Here is a 25,841-nt window from a genome sequence, read left to right as displayed (position 1 = left end):
AAAGGGTGTTTCCATAAAGCTCAGAACATTTGTTGCTGTGAGGCTCACGCCCACCAAGATGAAAGATATTTCCTGGTCTTATCAAATGTCACACCAATGCAGTTATATAGTGTCATCAGTCAAAAATAGTATTTTCTGACAAGAAACCACCATTTGTGATTGACAAGAGGGTCTGTTTCAAGATACAAAGTACAAAACTTGTTACACGGCTAGTTTTTAATTCTGAACCTGCTGCATATTCAACAGACTTACTGGTTTACTAATAAAATGTTCTTACAGTTTGAATGAATTACTGTAGTTGACCTTTGACCTCTAAATGGCCTCTTGTACACAAAGGTCTCTCCCTTCAGGCCCATAGGCCCACATAGGCCTATATTATGATCACATGCCTTGCGACAGTAAACCTTTTTAGAGGGGTATTTTTGACCTCATTTAATCTAACAGTAAGAGGGAGTGATTTATTTTGACACCCATGTGTTGCTGTAACCCGTTTCATCAAACTCTAACTTCCAGTATAGTTTGTTTGCTGTAAAACCAACATCATAAGATTAATTTCTATTAGATTGCTAATCATCCAGAGGGGCCATTGATGCTTGGACCCCAATGATTGCTGCTTGTGTCTATATTATGTATTTAATTGTAGTATGTGATATAGGCTTAGTAATATAGTTTATAGAATGCTTGTTTGCTTTGGTATTGCCACCACACAGTCCTGATGCTCCCCCGCCTCCCTCCCTCCCTCCCTCTCCCCCTCTCCTCTCCCCCTCTCCTCTCCCCCTCTCCTCTCCTCTCCTCTCCTCTCCTCTCCTCTCCTCTCCTCTCCTCTCCTCTCCTCTCCTCTCCTAGCTCTTATCATGACCAGTTATTGCACAAACTGCTTATGATTAAGCTGTTATTTGGCATTTTTTCTTTGTTTTCAGATCTTTAAATGTTTTTGTTTTGCAATGTACACGTTTTTTTTTTTTTTTTTTAACTGATTTGTGTATAGATCCTTTGAAACAGGAGACAAATCCTTTGAAACGTTTGAACTTTTACTTTGTTTAAACCTTTAGATGACATAATATAATCATAACTATAACAACTAAAACTTTCAGTTTTACTGTCAACATAGGGCTTGAAGGTCCAACCACACCCACACAATGACCTGGGCTGCATTTCCTAAGAGCATCGTAAGTAGACGTAGAGCCATTGGCACCGATGGTCTAGTATGACCAACATTGCTCACAATTCTTTTGAGAAATGCAGCCAAGGACGTCATTTGGCTCTGCAGTGAGCGGCACATTACAAGCAAGGAGTGAAAGGTTAGAAAAAAAGACAAAAATAAAATAAAGAAAACCAAAGCAACAAATGGTATGTCAACTGAAAGTAACAATAATTATTTAATAGTCAGGTAAAAAGCAGTAGAAAACTTTTTTTTTTTTTTTTTAAATCAGCATCATTACATATACAATTTATAATGACACATCAGAGTGTCATGTCCAGGCAGGTGAAGAAGATGAGGTGAGACAAATATGATGTAAAACAGTTTAAACATTTATTAAATAAAACAAAAGAGTGATATCCAATAATGATAAAGAAGGGAAAAAGTGTGCTAATGCACATTCAACACTAAAATAACTGAAATAACTAAGGGCAACAAAATAATGACCTGCATATATAACAGGTGTGAGATAATCAATGAACCAATGAATCACAATGACAAACAAAAGAAAACATACAGTACTTAATAACAAAGGAAACACAGGAAATAATGAAGACAAACTAAAAGTACTTGAACATGAAACTAAGACAACAGAATGTGACACAGAGCAGTTATTTTCTTATCTAACCTGCCCAACAGAACTTGAATTCCAAAGAGAGATGCATATCGTATAAAGTAGGGATGTGCAAGACTAGTCGTCTAAACGGTACAGCTGCTACTAGTCAACACTGAAAGCAATAGTCGATTACACAAAGGATAAGAGGAAGAGTGAAGAGAGAGGAAGACAAGAGAAGACCAGGCCTGGGACTTTTATACTCCATTTTGTCTATATATGGGCGATAGTTGTCTATGAAACACCTGCCGTTTACTTTCATTCATTTATTATAAAAATTCAGTTTACCATTCACTTGTTCCCCCTTCTTCCCTGTGCCTTGAATTTTGATACATTTATATTTAAAATCATTGCAAATATCACATTAAAATAAAACACTTGGAAAAATAATACCTTTAAAGCGGTTAATCTTTTTTTTTTTCTTTTTTTTTTACCTCAGATGTGTTTTCTTTGTGTCAGTTATTATGGAGAGCACAAAATGACCGCTCAAAAGACAAAAAAGGTGCGGGAGTATTTTGAATTAGAAATAAAACGGAAAAGTTTTATGTAAGCTCAAGCTGTGCCATTTCAAACAGGCATAATTCCACTAGAGCAATGCATAATCATATTCAGGATATGCACGTAGGTGTGATAGCCGAAGCAAGCATTTGAAATTCACTTCAACTCTGAAAATAAAAAACTAAGCTTCAGAATCAGAATAAGAATGAGCTTTATTCACCAAGTGTGCGACGTTTAGTGGCATTTATTATGGGATTTGACTCTTTGATTCATAGATGCTCAAAGTGCTCAAATGGATATACACAAGTCTTTAGTGGGTTTCTTACATTTTGACTAGTCAAGTAGTCACTTACAAAACTTCTGTTTAAACTACTGTAAAATTAGTCGATGCCCACATCCCTAGTATAAAGATTAAGTTAAGTAAAGTCTATAAAATAATTATTGTTTGAAGTCATACTGTCTTGATGCTACTTAAATGGGTCATGAATTGAGAAATCAAATTTCACTAATTTTCTAATTTTTTTGACATATAAGAGGTCATCATACTATAAGAATATCCTGTAAGTTTCAGAACTGAAAACTCAGCGATAAATGTGCCTTTAAAGAGTGCAACATGTTGTGCAGTGCCAGGTTGTGGAAAAACACAGTCGCTGCATGGATTTCTGATGCTGGATTTGAAGAGAGACTGAAATAAAAAAACTATGCTGTGCCTTCTATATTGGATCTGACAGGAACGGTGCAACACACTTATGTGAGTAAAAAGTTTTTACTCAGTCACTTGTTACAGATCGTTTGATATGTACTGATGTGTAAGTGTCTAACCAAAATCTTATATGTAAAGATTCATGTATAGTCAGATGTTTTTTGTCTGTAAATTGTTTATTGTCAGTAAATCAAACCAGTGACTAAACAGTCAAGTTCACACTGTTTCTCTCAGTAGAATGAAAAAAAAAAAAGTTATTTAACCCTTTATGACCTACCATAGAACAGTTCTGCCAGAGTTTGTATTTTTACATGCTGTGCTGTCATTCTTTTGAGCATTTTCATATGCCATACATCAAAATAATCCTTACTCTCCCAATTTGAAGGCTATATTTGTAATAAATCAATAGTATCTAGATAAATATCTCAAAAGTGCAATAAACCAAAGGAAAAATAAAAAAATCATATTTTTTCCTACATATTTTATTCAATACAGAAATTTGATAAACGCCAACCTCAAACTTGTCAATGTGAAAAACGTGCATAAAACAATTTAAAACTATACAGAATTGATTTGAACTGTTTACATAAATTAGTTTCTAAGATACACTCATTTAAAGGTCTGTACAAATTGCGTAATATGCGTTTACAAATACAAAATAAAAACAAACAAACAAACAAACAAAAAACACAAAAATGCATTGCACATCATTTCTTTCTTTGGCTGCATACCTGGCTTTCTTCCTGATAAAACAATTTAAAACTATACAGAATTTATTTGAACTGTTTACATAAATTAGTTTCTAAGATACACTCATTTGAGTCTGTACAAATTGCGTAATATGCGTTTACAAAAACAAAAGAAAAACAAACAAACAAAAAAAAAACACAAAAATGCATTGCACGTCATTTCTTTCTTTGGCTGCACACCTGGCTTTCTTCCTGGGACGGATCTATTCCTTCAAGAAAGTCGGCTTCGTCCTTGAAACGGAATCTGGAGCCGATGAGCAGACGGAGAGTTCATCTTCATCGGACGCAATTAGTATTGCCAAAACCTCTGCGTCCGCGTACTTTCGTTTAGACTACATTTGTAAAAGTGTATTTGTGAGTGTGTAAAGGAGAAATAAATGATAAAATGAAGCAATGATAAAAAGACAATAACGAAAAGAAAGAAACATACCGGTACAGCAAATGGGAGTCAAACGCATGGTCAAATGACGCAGCTTGTGACGTCACAACATGTGACAACCTTTGGGGTCATAGTGCACAGAACGTGATACGTCAATGAGCATCGGAAGATGTAACTATCAATCGCAGATCTACAGAACATGTGTGCAAAGACGTGCAATGCATTTTTGTGTGGTTTTTTTTTGTAAACGCATATTACGCAATTTGTACAGACTCATTAGAGGGTGAAAACAACGCAACAGGAGCATGTTGGAGGCTTGATCTGAACCTGTTACATCTCTGGTTTTGTATGCAAAAAGAGTTATTGAGCTAGCGATTTGGTTTCAGTTTCTATAGGCTCTTTAACAGACACACGCAAATGGGAGCGCCGGCGCTCCCGTCGGTCTTAAAGGGTTAAACTGATTAAATTACATAGAAAGCGAACAAAGACCCTTTACAATCGCTGGAGCTGTCATTCAAACAGCGCAAGTTTATCAGTGACTGAGTTATGGACTCTCGCCAAAACTCACGTTATAATCAACAAATCTCTTATTTACATCGTGTTTGCACTGTTAGTTATGATGAAAGCATTCATGAGAGTGCAGAAATCAAGTTACAACGACGAGATCACTGCATTCACGCATTCAACATGTCTGTGATCAGCTACAATGCTCAACACTACATCCTTTCATGCCACAATCTAAATATAATGCTATAATAAGTAAAAAGTGCTAAAAGTTTTAGAGAGTTCCACGTGTACTATTTAGCTATTTCATATGCAAAATTGTTAGCCAATCAAACGAGTGGGTGTATACACTGAAGTCTTACAGCAGACACACCCCTTCAAAAAGAGTGTTCAAATCAAAGGGCTAAAATCAGGGAAGGAAACATTTCTTTTTTTCTAAATTATGACAATTTTTAAGCAAAATTAGAAATGCACCCCAGGAAACTGTCACAAACTGGCGGTGTACAAACACGAATAAGGCTAATTCAGTTCAGTCTCTTTACTTGATAATTCATTAGATACACAACGAAGAAGGCAGGAGAGTACACCACATCTATTTACAGACGAGACAATGAAACACAAACAGAACAGAACTTCAGTAAACGTGATAATTGCAGATAATGAGAGCACAACTGAATATAATGAGTGACCAAGACAACAAACGACTAACTCAGACAGAAGGTGGTAAGACACAAAAAGTCCAAACTAACAGAACAGTGACAGAAACATTATAAAATAATGCAGTTCATGACCCATTTAATATGCATGAAAAATGTTTTACTAATAATGGAGTCTGATATTGTCAGCCTTTTTAAAAACCGTATTGAGCCCATTTTAGTTGTATGATGTATAGAATTGTCATCAGATATTTCCATACATGTTGAGTTCCTCCATGTTGGTATACTCAGCTTCACAATCGTAATTCTTAATGGAATATTTCAAGATAAAACAGAGAGCCAGACATCAATCAATATCATATTACAGTACACATTTGTCATATGATAGGAGTATGTTCTCCATAGTGTAACACTGTGAAAATAATATACTCACATTGTAGGATTTTGGGGCACTGATTGGGGTTGGGGGGGGGGGGATACAAAATGTTTTGGTTATTCCACTTAAATATATAAAAAAAATCTTAAATATTGAACAAAAAAACCATCTACTTTTCAACAATGTATTTAAGTTAGGCCTTTAGAGACGGGTTCAAGTGTACTGTACCTCTTTGGAGATGGCATACTAGGTTTGGAGAAAGGCTTGTTTCCTGACACCGCACATGCATCTTTTGACCTGGGGACAGATGTTTCAGATGAAAAAAAAAAATGTTCATGAACTTTTTTATTTCTATTCTTTATTTTATTTCCCATTTGATTTTACCTCCAGTTAAATGCTTTTCATTATACCCTAATTGCTGCATGTTGACGAAAAGTGATAAACACCACAAAATGATCTAGAACTATTACATAATATATCTTTTAAAAGAAGGTATAGAAAATAAGATGATTAAAGACCATCTAATCAAGCAGCAAAAGAGCAAGAGAGTAAATACATAAACATTATATTGTATAGATAAGCACTGCTTGCTGTATATAATCCAAAATTGAAACCTAAATATATTCTTCAAAATGGAGACAAAAAGCCTTGGACACTTTCTGGTTGTTAAACATTGTGGGACATATTTATAGTTCATATACTGTAATGAACTACACTAGTGGGTGGGTGGTTCCTCCCTCACTGTGGAAGTCGTTCAACTAGACTCTCACACCCAGCCTGCTCATCACGCCAGTCCAGCCGAGCCTGCACTTCACGCCAGTCCAGCCGAGCCCGCACTTCACGCCAGATCTGCCGAGCCCAAGGCAGTATGCATCATGCCCGCCGCCCCTGAGACTGTGAGCGTCATGCCCGCCGAGCTAGAGACAGACAACGTCATGCCCGCAGAACTATTGTTTTCTTTTATCCTGCCGAGCTTGAAGCTCCCTTTGCCGCTGGTTCCGTCCAGCTCAAAGCCCTCTTCACAGCTGGTCCTGCCCAGCTCAAAGCCCTCTTCACAGCTGGTCCTGCCCAGCTCAAAGCCCTCTTCGCTGCTGGTCCTGCCCAGCTCAAAGCCCTCTTCGCTGCTGGTTCCATCCAGCTCAAAGCCCTCTTCGCCGCTGGTTCCGTCCAGCTCAAAGCCCTCTTCGCCACTGGTTCCGTCCATCCCAGACCCTTCACCGCTGGTCCCGTCCAGCACAGAGCCTTCACCGCTGGTCCCGTCCAGCATAGAGCCTTCACTGCTGGTCCCGCCCAGCTCAAAGCCCTGTTCGCCGCTGGTTCCGTCCATCCCAGAGCCTTCACCGCTGGTCCCGTCCAGCACAGAGCCCTCACCGCGGGAGGGGGGAGTTATGTCACATTCACCGCCTTCTTCCTCGTCTGTGTCTGCACTACACTTCCCAGTATCCTCCATCATCGTCACCATCACCTGTTCATCATCATCGTTGTCATCATCCTCATCACCTATGTTCACCCATCATCATCACCATCACCTGTTGTCGTGTCATTATCACCTATGTATTTAAGTTCCCCTTCTCACTCATGTCTTTGTCGGTTATTGTTTGTATAGTTAGCACTCTGTGCACGCACACTGTTTCGAGTTTGTTTGGATTCTGCCTATGGAAATAAATATTGAGTATTTTGTATCTTCGCCTACCTTCGTCTTCTTCATCCACCCGTTGATGTTACAATCATCCTGTTGTTCCAAACCTGTAAGACTTTAGTTCATCTTAAGAAGGCAAATTAAGATATTTAAATGAAATCTGAGAGCTTTCTGTCCCTCCATTAACAGCCTACACAATTTCCAAACCCCAGAAAGAGAGTAAAGGCTCCTTTAAAATCATTAAAGTAATCCTAATGATTAATGACTCCAGTGGTTTAACTTCAGTTTTATACACTAACACAAATGCTTTGTTTGTGCAAAAAAACATAATTTACCACATTATTTACAAATATTAACAACGTCTGCTCTCACATCAACACAACACGCATGCGCCGAGGTGCTCTTGAAAGCTAATAATTTAATCTAATGTGAAATTAGAATAAATAAATGGGGCTGCACAATTAATCGAATTAAAACTGAAATCGCTATAGCTTAGTGCAATTATTAAATCAAAGGCTGCGATTTAATAAAATAATTATAAAGTCTGTTGCATGTTTGAATGAGACGCATGAAACTAAAAAGAGATTTAAATCCACTTTAAAGTAGCTGTACAAAGTCAATGCAACTCATATCTGTTTACCTGCATGTCATGTGACCATTATCCAACATCAGAGAACCATGAACATGCAAATGTGTTGTTAAATTGTTTAAATATTCACTTAAAATCTACTAGGTGTGATGAGGCAGACATAGATGAAGATGAAGGCGATATTTTACAAATCCAACAGCTAATCTAAACGAACTGAGCAACATACAACGTATCCACAATAGAAAATACCGGACACTGAACTGGAACAAACCAGAACATATAGGCTAGGTGATAATGAAGGTGATTAAGGAGTGCACAGCTGAACATAATTAGTGTCCGTGACAACAAATGAGTCCAAACTAGTGTAATTGTGACACTAGGATACTACAAGTAAACATTTTATGTCTAAAGGCCCTTTCACACCAGATGCGAAACGAAAAAGCGAATAGTTTGTGTGTGAATAGTTCGCGTCAAAACCATTCACATCAGCCGCGACGCGAATTTGCGACGTCTGTGACGTTCAGAGAGCTTCAACATTCCAAAACTTTCACGCCGACAGCTGAGAAAACATGGACACTTCATCATCATCATCATCATCATCATCATCCAGTGAAGACGAACTTTTCATTTTCTTTAAAAGACAGAAAAGAAGGTTTTGGGTGCACCCAATCTTAAAGAACAGAGAGTCTGAAGGGGAGTATGCTAATGTGAACAGTTTTTTTGCGTCTTCAACTAAACACGTTTTGTAATGTCACTACACATTACATGTAACACACAAAGTAAGTTAAAATCATTTGACTAGAAACTGTAGATATCACACAAAGAATGTATAGTATACTAAAAGCAGCCCTAAATAGTCTCACTACATTTTGTTACATGTTCAAAGTAAACACGGTCTCTATCTTTGACGATAATAGTGTTAGCTTTCTATCCCAAATGTAGTTTAGCCTGCTAGCCTACACAGCACAGGACTATACAACTGTCACATGCCTGTCCTGTCTTGTGCTGCACATGGGTGTTTTGTTATTTTGGGCCATGTGCTCATGTCATTGTCTGATCCCTCCCACTTGTTATCTGATTATTGTTTGAGTTTTTCCACCTGTTCCCTCTTGATTAGTTCCCCATATGGAAAAGGTTTGCTAAAAACTCCTGTGATTCTTATATGTTCCAACAGAATATTGTAAGGGACATATATGCTGCAAAAACCACATATATAAATTGTATAATATTAGTGTATTTTTAATCATATTATGTCAAATATGTCCTACATACAACTGAAGCCATATATATTTTCATGATGTAAAAACATAGGAAAATAATGCTAATTTAATATGAATGTCCAACATGATGTGTATAAAACAGTGCAGTTTACCAATCAGTATAAGGCTGTACTTCACTCATGCTTGTTCTTATCTTGTCCTATAAGTCAAGCCCTATGCCTGTAGTCAATCATGGTTAGGCTACTGTATATACTGTATAATCAGCCTTAGATGAAACACAACATTTAAACTTCGCACACAAGCACACATTTATTAGAGTGTGTTCTACAAGATACAGTTGCATATTTCACATATAAATAGTTTTCATTTTAAATCCTGCATCACCTGTTTTCATTTTCATTTGTGAAAATTTCTCTAAACATTATCACAGTACTATGGTATACAACATGCAGTTCTATTCTTAACATAACTTTCCTAAATGTCGAAGTGATTCTTATGGGTAAAATAAAAAAATAATTCTAAAAAAAATAATTCAGTGGCTTAGTAAATATCACAGCAATAATTAACTTTATTCACTTAAAAAAATCTCTGAATATCATTTACTTGAGTTGAACATACCGAAATAGGCTAATTGACTAAAACTCCAACAATTAATTTTGTCTGAAATTTACAGTTATATTTAAGTTTGAAGTTTTTCACTAAAATAATTTATTATTTGACTAACCAATTATTTATTTAAAATACACTGAGCTAATATATTTGTGAAATTTCCATCACCATATTTGAGAATGGATAATTAAAATGATCTGTTTCAAGAACCACAAATATTACTTAAATAAAATCAATATTATTAATATTTAACACGCATAAGAAATTAAGTTTACTCAATTGCCAACCGCCATTAAACCTGAGAAGAAGAAGAAGAAGAAGAAGTTTACTCAATAGGCCTATTAAAACAATGCGCGCACCTCCCCCCTCCACTCTGACGTGACGAGACCACAGCTCAGCGGTTGAGTGAGCGCGCGCTGTTTGAATTCTCTTCAGTCTTCAGAGAGTTCTCCTCTTCTCTTCTCAGCGGCGCAGAATTGGTGCATTTCCTCTGTGAAATTCAGGTGTGTGCATGTTTTATTTGATCTGTATAATCATTAATGTGCTTTAAATCATTTTATTTAATGCGAAAGAACATACAGAGATGCAATGTTACTCACCGAGTGTCGGCTCGCGTCTGCCTTTTCGCATGATTGTAACGCCTTGCATAAACACACGACTATATTCCTAAAGATAATGAATATAACTAATTTGGATGATAAAATGTCCTCAGAACTGTGCACTGTTTGTTTATTGGCAGGTTATGGAGTCAGTCGCGTCGCAGCATCTTTCGGCTGTGAGTGACGCAGGACGGCGGTGTAAAGTTAGAGGCTCCCCCGCAGAGGCGCGTCCATCTCCGGCTTGGGAACCAGCGCTGATCCGGTGGATACTGGATAACAGACCGGTTGATTACACTTGAATTACTTTAATGTTTAGGCCTAAATGTTTACTTTTTACTTCGAAAATGTTTCTTACATGAGTTTAAATATTGTATACGTGTTAAAAAGTTTATAAAATATGCTGTATTGTTGTAGGCTACTCATTGACAATAAAGGCCAATGTCATGTAGTTATACCGGTGGTTGTATGGAATATTTTTTACAGACGTTTAGAGGAAATAAAAAAGTTAATATTACTGGCATATAAACACAGTTAATATTACTCCTAAATAATTGTTTTTAAATGTTCTCCCCAAATTTTTCTACTCAATTTTATTTGTTAATGTACCAAATGCAGTTACTCAGATCTATTTAATTAGTTTTACTTACATTTACTCAGTTAATACAGTGTATGTTATTTATTTCACTGCTTAAAAATCTAATCAATATTCTAAGTGTAAAAATGTTTCACCAAAAAAAATGAGTCAATAATATTAAAAGTTTTTTGAGTGAATCACCACCAGAGTTCATATACAAAAGCATATTCCTGCCAATTTTCAACATTTTAATCACTGTTCTAGAAACATATTTGACTCAACTTTGTTCATTTGCAATAATATGTTATGATTTGTTCACAAACAACAGGCCCAGACAGTTCACAATTAATGTAAATGCACGGTCTTACAATGTCATTGCTTTATAACTGCTCTTTCAAATCCTGTAGGAAAATTAACAGTCTTCATAAAGGTCAGTGATATTCTGACAGCTAGTAATCCTCGAACCGGCTTCTGCACTGTGTACAATTTAAAGGGATACTCCACTTTAAAATGAAAATTCTGTCGTCATATACTCACCCTCATGTTGTTTCAGTCCTTTATGAATTTCTTTCTTCTGCTGAACAGAAAGGAAGATATTTAGAAGAATATCAGTAACCAGACAGTTTCTGGTCTCATTGACTTCCATAGTAGGAAAAAAAGTCAATGAGACCAGAAACTGTCTGGTTACTGATATTCTTCTAAATATCTTCCTTTCTGTTCAGCAGAAGAAAGAAATTCATAAAGGATTGAAACAACATGAGGGTGAGTATATGATGACAGAATTTTCTTTTTAAAGTGGAGTATCCCTTTAAAAATTTGCCAACTGCATATAAGTGAATCAGATGAAATCTGTATGAAACACTTAAACAAATGACACAAAATGTGTATAAATTCTATATGACTTTAATTTGACTAGCATATGATTCAATATAAGAACTTTAAATGATTTATATATGAATTTTATATGAGTTTTATATATTTCTACTAATACCATACACATTTGCATACTTTTGTCATGTAAAACTCATATAAGTCTTTTAACAGTATTCATATATAACGCAAAAATCCCCTACAAGTTGTATGTGTGCTATTTAGTATGAAAGTGGCCATAATCGGTCTGATTTTGTATAGGACATATATTGGCCTTATATGAAACACAGAAGGTAATTCTGGCCGATTTAAGTAAGGAAGATATATGGTTGCTGTATATGAACCATGCAGGTTTTTTTCATATGGGTCCCTTTATAAGTCCCCTCTTGTTTGCAGTCTGTGTTGGTTCATTGTCTAATGTTTCCTGTTCCCTTTGATTCCCCAGTAAGTTCATGTTCTGTTTTTGGTTGTTATATTTGTTAGTTATGTTTTCCCTCTCGTGGGTTTTGTTTTGTGTTAGCCTTTCTTTTATTAATAAATTCATATTTAATCATGCGCTCGACGAACCGATGGACTGGCTGATCCGATCGGCGTTTGATCGGGTCAGTTTTGAGGCGATGGTGGAGGGTCTTATTTGCCATCAGGAGAGAATTGCCAGGAAGGTGGTCCCGAGTCCGGTGGTCCCAGTTCCGGTGATCCCGAGTCCGATGGTCCCGAGTCCAGTGGTCCCAGTTCCGGTGGTCCCGAAACGGAGGAGGAGAAGGAAGACTCCCTCCGTGACTGTTCCGGTGGACCCAGTTCCGGTGGTCCCGATTCCGGTGGTCCCGATTCCGGTGGCCCCGAGTCCGGTGGCCCCGAGTCCGGTGGCCCCGAGTCCGGTGGCCCCGAGTCCGGTGGCCCCGAGTCCGGTGATCCCGAGTCCGGTGATCCCGAGTCCGGTTCACGTCACGCCTGCCGAGACTGTGTCCTCGGACAAGATGGCCGCCGCCGAGCCTGTTCACGTCACGCCTGCCGAGACTGTGTCCTCGGACAAGATGGCCGCCGCCGAGCCTGTTCACGTCACGCCTGCCGAGACTGTGTCCTCGGACAAGATGGCCGCCGCCGAGCCTGTTCACGTCACGCCTGCCGAGACTGTGTCCCCTGACAAGATGGCCGCCGTCGAGCCTGTGTCTGTTCCTGAGCCTGAGCCGGTGGTGTCTGTTCCTGAGCCTGAGCCGGTGGTGCCAGTTCCAGTGCCTGAGCCGGTGGTGCCAGTTCCAGTGCCAGTTCCGGTGGTGCCGGTTCCAGTGTCTGAGCCGGTGGTGCCAGTTCCAGTGGTGCCAGTTCCAGTGCCTGAGCTGTTGGTGCCGGTTCCAGTGCCAGTTCCGGTGGTGCCGGTTCCAGTGTCTGAGCCGGTGGTGCCAGTTCCAGTGGTGCCAGTTCCAGTGCCTGAGCCATTGGTGCCAGTTCCAGTGCCTGAGCCGGTAGTTCCAGTGGTGCCAGTTCCAGTTCCAGTGCCTGTTCCAGTGGTGCCAGTTCCAGTGCCTGTTCCAGTGGTGCCAGTTCCAGTGGCAGTTCCGGTGGTGCCAGTTCCAGTGCCAGTTCCGGTGGTGCCAGTTCCAGTGGTGCCAGTTCCAGTGCCTGAGCCGGTGGTGCCAGTTCCAGTGCCAGTTCCAGTGGTGCCAGTTCCAGTGCCTGAGCTGGTGGTGCCAGTTCCAGTGGTGCCAGTTCCAGTGCCTGAGCCGTTGGCGCCAGTTCCAATGCCAGTTCCGGTGGCGCCAGTTCCAGTGCCAGTTCCGGTGGTGCCAGTTCCTGTTTCTGAGTCGGTGGTGCCAGTTCCTGTTTCTGAGTCGGTGGTGCCAGTTCCTGTTTCTGAGTCGGTGCTGCCTGTTCCGGTGCCATGGCCGTCCGAGGGGTCGTCTCCGCCCTGGCCGCCCGATGGACAGTCTGCTCCGCCCTGGCCGCCCGATGGACAGTCTGCTCCGCCCTGGCCGCCCGATGGACAGTCTGCTCCGCCCTGGCCGCCCGAGGGAGAGTCTCCACCCTGGTCTGTTCCTCCCGTCCCGTAGCTGCTCCGTAGGGAGGGGGTAATGTCACATGCCTGTCCTGTCTTGTGCTGCACATGGGTGTTTTGTTATTTTGGGCCATGTGCTCATGTCATTGTCTGATCCCTCCCACTTGTTATCTGATTATTGTTTGAGTTTTTCCACCTGTTCCCTCTTGATTAGTTCCCTTTATAAGTCCCCTCTTGTTTGCAGTCTGTGTCGGTTAATTGTCTAATGTTTCCTGTTCCCTTTGATTCCCCAGTAAGTTCATGTTCTGTTTTTGGTTGTTATATTTGTTAGTTATGTTTTCCCCCTCGTGGGTTTTGTTTTGTTTAGCCTTTCTTTTATTAATAAATTCATATTTCTCTGCACTTGAGTCCTCGCACCTTTTGTATTTCCCCATTCCGTGACAACAACGACTAAAACTATCACACAACATACTCAGTCGAGATAACCGAATTGGTTGGCAATGATACACCACACATTGTCTTTCAAATCGTTGTCCTTGTAGTATGTGATTGGCTGAAGCCTTTTCTGTCGACGCAAAAGTTAAAAAAAATAAAAAATCGACATCGAAGCGGAAAAAATAAAAGTCGTTTTTTCGCCGCAGCACATTCGCGTTCGGTGTGGAAGCACTCATTACACAAACAGCTGATCAAAAAATAAAACCATCGCGCAAATTATTCGTGCGTCAAAATCGCGTCCAGTGTGAAAGGGCCTTAAGGCTCGGCATACAACTGTGCTTTTTTTTATTTTTTTTTTTTTTTTTTTTGAGACGAATTCTGACTCGTGCTACTCTTTATCGGGACTCTTTACTCTTTGTTGTGCAGTGTTCGTGCAGTGTACAGGGGGAAATGAGAGGCGATAAACCTCTTACGACCGGCAATCTGATGGTCGGATGAATTTCTGGCATGTTAGAAATTTTGGTCGCTCCTTGTGACTATATCGCACAGTTGAAACAGAGCCTAATCTCAGTGTTTTTTCAGTCACTGCTAAAACAAGTTCTGTAGCTATCAAACTAGCTAGAAATTACTGTTGCTTACCTCCAGTTCGTGTTCCGTTAAAAAGATCTCAAGCTATTTTTTAAATAAAGCTGTTTTTTTAATTTTCATTGATGACTGATTATTGCAGTGCCTATAATAATATCCTATAAATGTAATAATAAAAGTAGGCCTTCCCTATTAATACTAATAATACAATAATACTAATAATAATTCAATACATACATTGGAAATGATAAATACTCTTGATATTGATAGCTGCTTGTTTTGACTATCTCTGGATACACGATAATGTTCTATTGGCGCAACCCGGAACGGGGGTTTATCACACATATTTCACACGTATAGTGTGAGCAGTTAAGTCACAGCTCGATGATTGGACCGTGTAGTGTGAGCACATAAAACGCGAGCTTTGGCTTTACATTGCATGCGATCTACTCCAGTGTGAGTAGTGAGTTCAGAGTGAGTTGGCTAACCTTGCTGAAATCGCACAGACATCGCACATTGTATGCCCGCCTTAAGGGGTTCGGCTGACAAAAAGGTTTGGGAACCTCTGGCCTAAAGTAATGTACACAAAGAGTTACCTTTGTCGCCTCTTGTATATGATGACTCTAGCAATTATGCAAAAAAGGAGGAACACAAGTGAAGGTGCCAGGATGTACAGACCAATGGTCTTCAGTCCAATAAGCATTGGGTCTGCATAGGGGATAAAATAATAGATAATTATTATAAGCTCACAACTGAAAGACAAGGCAATGATGTAAGTAAACGAAACAAGACAAAACAAAACAAAGCACTTGCTTCCATTCTTGATTGGATGTACAAGTTTTAATGTGTAACACCATGTCTACAACAGCGATGCAACAGCTTAAGGGCCGACTAAACTGGATGCAATAAAGCGAATGTTCCAAATCCATTTGTCCTTCCATGTCAGAATTCACAAGTTCACATTAATAAATAATTAGATACAGTAAAAGAGAATGCATATTTGGCGTGCTGTCTGAGGAGAGTATAAATTAGCCGAGAGTGAGGAGTATGGAGCTAGAAGAGTCTCAATAAAGATAAATGCACAAACTGCATTCACATACGCACACACAGGATACACAAATGCACACACATGATTCATAAAAACACACACAGGATACACAAATGCGCACAAAATTCACAAATGCACACACAGAATTTAAAAAGCACAGAAGATTCACAAATGCATACAAAATTCAGAAATGCACACAAAATTCATAAATACACACACAATTCAGAAATGAAAACAAAATTTACAAATGCACACAAGATTCACAAATGCTCAGGACAAGAATCAGAAATGTATTTCTGATGCACACACAAATATATCTTGATTTACAAACTGCTTGCGGTCTGTGAACTTAACTGCATTTGTGTGTGAATTTTGAGACTCCCCTGACTTGGCTCGACACACAAATGCCTTTTTTTAAACAGGGAATGACCTGTGACCAATCAGATACCTCCCTTGTTTTAGCCAATAAACAGGGAATGACCTGTGACCAATCAGATACCTCCCTTGTTTTAGCCAATCACAAGAACGCACCCCACGTGGGGGATTGTTTACTTGTAAGCCAATCACATGAAGTGTGGGCGCGAGCGAGAGCGCGACAGCGAGGTGGGTGGAGTTCTGCCAGTTGGTTGAGACCAGAGAGACCATTTACAGTCTATGGTTGAGGCGGTGGGCCGGACCTCGAAATTACGAATTTAATACTTACCTCTCAGCTGTGTACGTTTTTTTTTTTTGCTGAGGCCATGTAATAAAATCGTATAAGTACTACAGACATTGTTTCCAACTTTGTTGTTTGCACATTTGACGCAAAATGTCCTTACAAACTCTTACTTTTTTAAACCGGCAAGTAAGCAGGAGTACTAATCATAACATTAGAAAACCTCCCGTTTCCTTGACAACCAATGTAAATAATGAACACAGATTCTACGGCGGAGGCAAAGTAATCTTTGTCAGTGACCAGGAAGCTGCGTTCTTGAAATTTAAATTTTGCTTTAATCATTAAAAATGTAATTTTAGTAATGTAGTTCAGTAATACTGAGCTAAAAATTAGGTGTTTTATCCGTTTAGCCTCAAATGTAAAAAGCCCTGTAACTCCTTTCCCAGACAAGTTGGGCAAAGTCTGTTCAATGTAGCCTACACACAAATTATTTGTATTAATGCAATGGACTGTTGCCTATGGCTTGCTCAGTTGGGGATATTTAATTTAATTAATCAATCAACAATACTATTGATCAGCATTACCAAACGTGGACGTTTTCCACTAGAAACAAACATTGATGTATTGTTTTAATTTAATACTGTGAAGCTGCTTTGATACAATCTCTATTGTGAAAAGCGCTATATAAATAAACTTGACTTGACTGTAACGGCACATCCGTATGTCATATTTTCCTAATGTCTGGTACTGTTAAACATGTTTTCACGTGAATGAATAATGATATGCAAGTGATGCATACATGACATACCCAAAAAAAAAAAAAAAAAGGTTGCTGCTCAGAAGTCATTCTGAATAGACACATAACCAACATATATTTAGAAATCCAACCCTTGAGAGTTTACATTTCAAGTCTCAAAATTAATATTGATATATATATGCTCAAACACAAACAAAAACAACAAATATTAAGAATATATTTATTAAATGTATAAAAAATTTATGTGAATTTAGGATTGCAACTTATAACCACAACTAAAACATGGGGATTTTTTAAAGACAATCATCCCGCACATCCTATTCTATAATAAAATCAGCTAATCGAATATTTGAAAATCGTGCCTTATCCCTAATTAATATAGTATTATTGTGTAAGTGGATGACATGACAAGTAGCAAAGGCAGTGTAAGTGGGGTCAAATGTTCATATATAGCAAATTTAAAAATAAAACAATGTAGCAGCATCATAGTGTAAACTACCAGTGTATTTGTGCAAGAGTCAATCAGCTGCCCTTAGGTTACTGGAGGGTGGGGGTGGAAGGAAGAGGCTCTCTATGATTCCCCTATATAGAAAGTTAAGAGGATGGATTTTTGGGAGATGAGCCTTCCTCAACTGTGGGAGGAAGTGCAGAGGTTTTTGGAATTTCTTGGCCAGGTTCTGTTGGTGGTGTCGATAGATCAAGATGGGTCATCTGTGATGTGGATACTAAGCAACTCTGTGATCTTGACCTGCTCCATCATGGTGCTGTTGATGTGATGATTGTCAACGATCACCTCTGTAGTCATTTGGGTGTGGAGAGATATGATGTTGTCCTGTCCGTGTTAGATAAACAACTGAATTATATTCAGATAAATAAACACAGAAAGCGCACATTACTAGATCATATTCAATCACATTTTTCATCTTGACATTTGTATTAAGACTACTGCAGTTCTGACCACAAATAATTTTTTTAAATAGCTCAAAAACAGCCATCTTTAACTAAAATATTCTTCCACCATATTCCATCTTATACCTGTTCTGTTGTGTAGGTGAAGCCCAACCACTGACAGATGTAAGCTACCATGCACAGAATTGTGTCATTATATAAACTGTGACAATCAACCATAATTGGCTTAAATAACTCCATGACTACCACTATAAAGTTGATTTGAAATCATTTCTTTATTTTGGTTTGCACTCTTTTTAGCTGATTAGTCTAGCTTACTTGTAGCCTAGGTAGCTTGCTGTAACCAACCTCGACATACCCTCCCGTTTACCCCGTGATTCTCCCTTAGTCAGACTTATTTCCTGCTGTCTTCCCGTTTAAAATTTTTCCCGTAATTATCCCGTATTTGAATACTCTTTGCTTAGTTTATTGTGTATGTACCGAATGATTATTTTGGATTAGCCTAAGCAGCATACCGTTAGACCTAGCTTTACTGCTCCACTTACCAACATTCTTTCGTGGCTAACGTTACTGTTCTCATCAACGACAACCAGTGATGCGCGGGTTGATCCGAAATGGTGCCTGCGGTCACCCGCGGTTACGAGTCATCCAAAAATATTTTTAATGATATTCGGGTCGCGGTCGGTCGGGTCGTTTGAAATAAAGATGCCAATTAAACCTTTGTAATTGATATAGTTCTAGACACAATTTTCTATGAATACGTTTTAAATTTAATTTACACTTTATTGGCTGAATAACTGGCGCGAAGATTACGCACGAGCTCAGTCTGCAGGTAGAGATGGAGGCGGCAAGAGAAAAGGTGAAGACTGGGGAGTGGAAGCTCCGCAAATACACAAATAGAAAGAGCAAAGTGTGGGAGACATTTGCCGAAATAATGAAAGATGATGACCAAAGTGCTGGCTTTGTCATGTGTAGGCTACTTCTTGCGATGCTATTTACACATTTGATAACCACAAAACTGGCACGACCAACCAGGCACGGCGCCAGGATTCCAGTTTTGGATAAGCCAGACCAATTGTGGGTGGGCCTTAAATTAAAAACGTTAAATAAAAATAAAATAAAAAAAACGTTATCCAATCACTGCTTAACCTAATAAAAAAATATTGACTAATATAGCCTACTGTTATATTATCTGTGCGTATACATAATATAGATTTTAATAGCTTGATGCTCTTTAAATATTGTGTTGCATTGTAAAAGTAAATCCGCGATCGCTCTCCATGGTTCTGACCAAAGAAGAGAGCTTTGGAATCTCCATTATGAATATACCTGGGCTGCATTTTCCGATAACATTGTCTCTTAGCGCGCTGCGATAACTTAACTAAAGGTATACTACCACTAAAGGTATATCATTGCTAGGCGTCTTCAGGGCTATCATCCACTCGTGAGGCAGAGGCGCTGGCGCCCTCCTAGCAACGGCGCTGTTTTTGGTAAAACATGATTTTGACGACTTCATTAAGTTTTGTTTTATAGAAAACTCTTTTTAAAAGATTTTCGTTTTGTATAAATTGTATCTTAATTTTGATCAATGTTTTATCAATCAATTCCCCGTATTTATTAAATAAGAAGCAAATAGCAGACAAAATAAGGCGCCGGTACGCGATCACTGCATGTGAACTGGAGGGCGCCGAAACTCAACTTGTGCCTCACAGATTTGATAAATATAGGCTATATATTACAGAAAGCTTGAAATGTCTACTTTTAAACGAAAATATTCAAACCAAAATAAATAGGCTATACTCTCTGATTATGTAGGCTAATCCATATGAAATGTACATTTCTCTCTGGCGTTCATGGCGAGTCCACAATCTCCGCATTGTCAACTTCATCTTTGCAGCGACACAGAAAACACCAGTTTATTACTAAACAATTAAATGTCTCTTTGCTAATTTAGACACATTCATAATCATTACTTCAACCGGTTCTTTGTGGCAAGCTTTAAGCGTGCTGTCATTACGCTTATTCCTGTAGGCTAGCCTTTAAGTAATTAATTTAATATAAAGGGGCGATTTGTCCACGAATGGCTTAAATGAACAACTAGTCGACAAGAAAAAAAAATAGTCGGAGGCAGCCCTTATTCCACATATTTTCGAAACAGCAGGCCATCTGGGTTGGGCGAGCGACCATGAGCGGAGAGGAATATTCAGAAATGCGCTCTCCGCTCACGAGCTCTGATCGGAACAAACTCGAACCTCACTGTCTGCTGAACTTGCGCAGAAACATCAAAATAGACATAGCCAGCTTTTTAAAATTGTTTTTAAAACTAAACATTTAGACTATTTTAGTACAAATTATGAGCTTATATTGACGATTTTTTATAATTCTTGACAAAATTAGAATATTAAGTTATATTAAGAGCTACGATGAGCATTATAGCTACTTTAAAAAAAATGCGGGTCAGGAAGCGGGTCGGGTACAATATTTTCTTTTTCGTTTTTTGCGGTCCGAGTTGCGGGCGGGTTAGTTGAAAACGTCGGTCGGGTGCGGTTTGTTTATACATTGACCCGCGCATCACTGACGACAACGCATATATTCACGGCGAACTATAGCTTGCAGTCTTAAATACAACTTATATGAAAAGCATTAAGATATAGGGGTGTATAATCATTGTAAAACAAATCTTACCTTGACGTTGTCTTGCCGAGACACACCGGTCTCTTCACGTTGGGTTGTAGACTGTACTAGACTCAAAACTGACGCGACGCCGGTTCAACGAATAACGTGATTGGCCAAATCTATTCAACAAGGTAACAACACAAGCGTTGATTGGATCTCACTCCGGCCAACGTTTGTGATCAGCTAGCGAAATCTATTTTTATACTTTAATGTGCAACAATTGGCGTTGGAAACAATCATTAATATTTTTGTGAATTATTCATACAGACAAAAATGAGCCACACAGCTGCTGAGTAACTGTCAAATCAAAAACTAAACGAGATAGACGGATTTGGCCCACCGCCTAAGAAGCCGGTCTCAACCAACTGGCAGAACTCCACCCACCTCGCTCTAGCGCTCGCGCCCACACTTCATGTGATTGGCTTACAAGTAAACAATCCCCCACGTGGGGTGCGTTCTTGTGATTGGCTAAAACAAGGGAGGTATCTGATTGGTCACAGGTCATTCCCTGTTTAAAAAAAGGCATTTGTGTGTCGAGCCAAGTCAGGGGAGTCTCAAAATTCACACACAAATGCAGTTAAGTTCACAGACCGCAAGCAGTTTGTAAATCAAGATATATTTGTGTGTGCATCAGAAATACATTTCTGAATCTTGCCCTGAGCATTTGTGAATCTTGTGTGCATTTGTAAATTTTGTTTTCATTTCTGAATTGTGTGTGTATTTATGAATTTTGTGTGCATTTCTGAATTTTGTATGCATTTGTGAATCTTCTGTGCTTTTTAAATTCTGTGTGTGCATTTGTGAATTTTGTGCGCATTTGTGTATCCTGTGTGTGTTTTTATGAATCATGTGTGTGCATTTGTGTATCCTGTGTGTGCGTATGTGAATGCAGTTTGTGCATTTATCTTTATTGAGACTCTTCTAGCTCCATAGAGGAGGGGTGGTGGAGGGAAGCAGAAAAGACTGTCGAGGAACAAAGGTGAGTCGGCTATATATATAGGCCTCCAATTATACTGATTGGGTAGATCATTTGTTAATAAAACATCATGTAGCGAGACCGCTTGGATGACGTCCGAAATAGAACAGGCATCAGTTTACTTTTTGGGATTTGTTGTGTCACATCAAGCCGCATCCATTGCAGACAGGATCATTGATTATAATGGTTTCTATTGCCTTTTGTCACATTGCTCATGTCTGATGTAGACAGGGTGTAAGTAAAACAAAATGAATGATGAGACATGAATAGATCTCGCATCATACGAGTTGCTAAAAAATCACTCACATTGCACACGTAAGACAACAGATGCCATAATGTCTTTTCCAGAAAATTTTGCGGTACAACTCAATTTCTTCCCATGGTCGTCTTTTGAACCCAGAAAGGTTATGTTGGAATAGGTGACCCGATCTAAACCAGAGAGTGTTTTGCTGTCATTTGAGACCGTCATGTTCTCATAGTTCCATGTGATGGTTGGAGTCTCTCTCTGGCAGGAGTGATAGATGGAACAAGTGAAGTTCTTTGCGACGCCCTCTGTGACATCTGCCAGTTCAGGCTCAATCGTTATTTCATGATGAACACCTGAAATTGAACTTAAACTTGTAATAGGTCCAACTGTGAAATTTAAAGTGAACTTATAGCTAATATCACACAAAGCAGTTCATATTTGTGTTTACTCACAATAAGCAATTTTGTCTTTTGTAGCTGTCACTGTTTTGCCACCATAATATGTTACAGAACACTCAATAGTGGAGCGTTCGGCTTTTACGACACCTGTGCGTGTCAGAGTGATTTTCCACAGGCCGTCTTTAAGACGATCATTGTCTAATTGATCAGTTCCTTCAGTACCGTTCAGAATGATGTCTGGTTTGCTGTATGGACATGTGTGGTTAGTCGAACATATTACTGTGATGGTGTCACCCGTCCTTTCACCTCCATAAATATTGATGCTGGGCTGCGGTGGACTTGCTTCAAATAGTAGAAATGTCATAATTAGTCAACACACTCTCATAACCAAATCAAGAGTCAGGCAAATTTGAAGAACAAAGTATATACATACCATCAACTACTATTTTAGAGGTGACATCATAAAATTTGTAGGTGCGATAACCAACAGTTTCAGGGTCAATCCATGCATATAATTTTTCTCCATTGTGGGACTGTTCCAGGTTTTTGATCAGCAGACTGCAATCCCTACTTGAGTTCACATATAAATCAGTTTTTCCTCTGAACTTCTCAATGACTTTGTTTGGATTCCATGGATCATAAACTAAAGGATAACCTTTAGAGACCCACTGATACCACACAACTCTACGTGGGTCTTTGGGTGGGTTTGATGTGTAAGCGAAAGAACATGGTATAACCAGACAGGAACCTTGGAGGCCATGAATGTCTTTTGGCATTTTCACTTCCCATGCTAAAGTATCATAGAGAAGAACAGCTGTGGGACAAAAGTTGGAGTCATTTATGGCTGTGTTTATTTAAGCTGGCGTTTTTAGCATTTCATTTATTTTAATCATCAATATTTTAGTATAGGACATTGTAGTACAATGAACTTAGTAGTTTGAATAAGTGTCAATCGATTCAGCTCTTTGCAACTACACATTTATTAGGGATGCACTGCCATAAATTATTTTCTGAAAATGGAATTTTTGTTTTTTGGCCAAAAGAGAAAAATGGCTGAAAATATATGCCACCCCTCCCCGTCCCTCATTGTTCAGTCCTTAGGCAGAACCACACATCACAGTAGTCTGAGGACAACAGCGTAACCCGTCCCAAAGACTAACCCTACGCCTCATTATATAAGCTCAACCTGAACGAATTCGGACCCCAACCAACCACTGAACCTTCACTTAATGACACTATAAGCTCAACACCGGTGTGAGACTGCTGGCCTGGCACTAGCTGCATCCCAATTCAGTGGCTGCTTTCTTCGGAGGCCGATTGAATCACAGAATTCAAAGGCTGTCCCAATTCGAAGTATCCTTCAAATGCAGCCTCCAAATGCGACCTTCATTTCCCGTGCAATGAAGGTTACAACCGATTGATCCTTCGTGACCTTGCCTACCCCAGAATTCATTGCGAGCCAGTGACGACAGAAATTGCCAAATGACACTTTTAAACGTAAGTATTGGGTTTCAGCTTACTCAAATATCTAATGATACAAATGTAAAATAAATAAATAAATAAAAATTTCTAAAGCGACAGTGGTGGAAAGAGTACTGCTTTTTTTTAAACTTAAGTACAAGTACTGTTACATTGCTTAGATAATACTCAATTAAGTAAAAGTACTGGTGTTAAAAATGACTCTTTTCAAAAACTGCTCAGAGTGCTAGCCTGTGATATTTAATGAATTATGAATAACTATTGAATAAAATCAGAGATCCACGTGTAAAATAGATACTTTTTTGCCTTATTGATGAAGTATATGAATTAGTGTTGTCACAATACTGAAAATTCTTACTTCGATACGAGTCCTTGAAAAATTATATAAATATTATAATATGCACGGATCTATACCTTTTAGTTTAAATCAAATGTAGGATATAATTTGGTTTTGGCTGTAAAGTTGTTTTCAATTTATGTACATTTCTACATGATATTATATTTGTACATTATATTAATAAATTCAAACATTTATTGTGACAGAACATAACCAAAACATCTTTAAAAGAGAAAAACAGTAATTATAGTAATTAAAAATATGTACCTTGGAAAAGGAAATGAAGTAACAGCTGTGCTTTCATGTTCCTTGTTCAACACAAAGACAAAATCCAAAGTTAAATGTTAATAATTATATTATATTTCAGTTCTCTTAAAGATATTTATAATTTTTCCTCTATCTTCAGTCTTCTTCTAGAGCACTTTAACATGTAACATTCTTTCAATTTTTTTCATTCTTACCTTCTTTGTAACAGATTGGAAAATGAACCTACTTCCAAGAAGAGAAGCTAATTTGTTGCTGTGAGGCTCACGCCCACAAAGATGAAAAAAAAAATCTCCTTGGTCATGTCGAAGCTCATCACACCAATGTACTGATATAGTGACCTCAGTCAAATATAGGATTTCCTGAACCATATACCTGTATGAACCACCATTTGTGACTGACAAAAGAGTCTGTACAAACCGTGTTCTGAACCTGCTATTGTGTCATATAAGGATTATATGTTTTCTTTCACAATCATTGTTACAAAAATTATTATGGGAGCATTTGGCTTAATCACAATCAGTGTTGAACTACAGTTTAATTACAAGTCAAGTATACTTAAGTGCAATTTTAAGTATATTTCTGAGAAGTAAATAAAAAGTAGACTGAAAGGTATACTTTCTTATTTTTAGTTTAAAAGAAGTATACTAATAGCACACTTGAATAAACTTATTTTTCGTAAGGGTATCTCTGTCTTTACACACACAGGCTATCAGTGCTGGGCCAAGACGTCTACAAGTCTTCCTCATAATATACCTGTTTACAGACGTTTGCTTGGCACTTGTGAATGTTCAAGTGGATGGAACATTGTGTGTGAGTTTACTGATGCACTTTGGTCGACTTGTCTGTGTGGTTTTATGTCAGTATGATGGTAATGGTCACATACCACTTCCAGTTTTTAGAGAGCTAGTGTTTTGCTGTCAGTTAAAAATAGCTCTCTGAACTGTGTTTGTGAGAAGAGATATACTTTCTCTGTCTCTCTAAAAAAGAGAACCAAAACATTAAAATCTGGAAATACCTGGAAAGAGCTATAAGGAAGCATTCCCATTAATGTCAGCACATTGAATTGTGTTTTTTCCACCAGTAATTTCTTCTAAATATATGTATATGTATATATATATATATATATATATATATATATATATATATATATATATATATATATATATATATATATATGGCAAAAAAAAAAAAATGCCATGTTTACTTATGGGCACTCATTTCCAGATACAGTTTGAGTTTGTTTTTAATTTATGCTAATTTTTTATTTGCCATGTTTGCTAATAGGCACTCTTTTCTGGAA

General features: G+C 38.4%; 1 protein-coding gene across 1 annotated transcript; it reads right to left on the bottom strand.

The window, feature by feature from the left end:
- Nucleotides 1–3,920: 3,920 nt before the first annotated feature.
- Nucleotides 3,921–24,866, bottom strand: LOC307167845 (uncharacterized protein; the record flags this gene model as incomplete). Its single annotated transcript, XM_079887149.1, has 8 exons — nt 24,736–24,866; nt 24,542–24,582; nt 22,892–23,272; nt 22,513–22,800; nt 22,120–22,413; nt 15,389–15,500; nt 5,908–5,976; nt 3,921–4,008 (listed from the first exon to the last, which is right to left on the bottom strand). The coding sequence occupies exons 2-8, from the start codon at nt 24,576–24,578 to the stop codon at nt 3,921–3,923; spliced, it is 1,269 nt and encodes a 422-aa protein (XP_079743275.1). The 5' UTR covers nt 24,579–24,582; nt 24,736–24,866.
- Nucleotides 24,867–25,841: the final 975 nt, after the last annotated feature.

Source organism: Squalius cephalus, assembly GCF_949319135.1.
Source record: "Squalius cephalus genome assembly, chromosome: 11".
Lineage (NCBI taxonomy): Eukaryota > Metazoa > Chordata > Actinopteri > Cypriniformes > Leuciscidae > Squalius > Squalius cephalus.
Note: the sequence above shows the minus strand (reverse complement) of the source record. Positions and strands in the feature narration are given on the sequence as shown.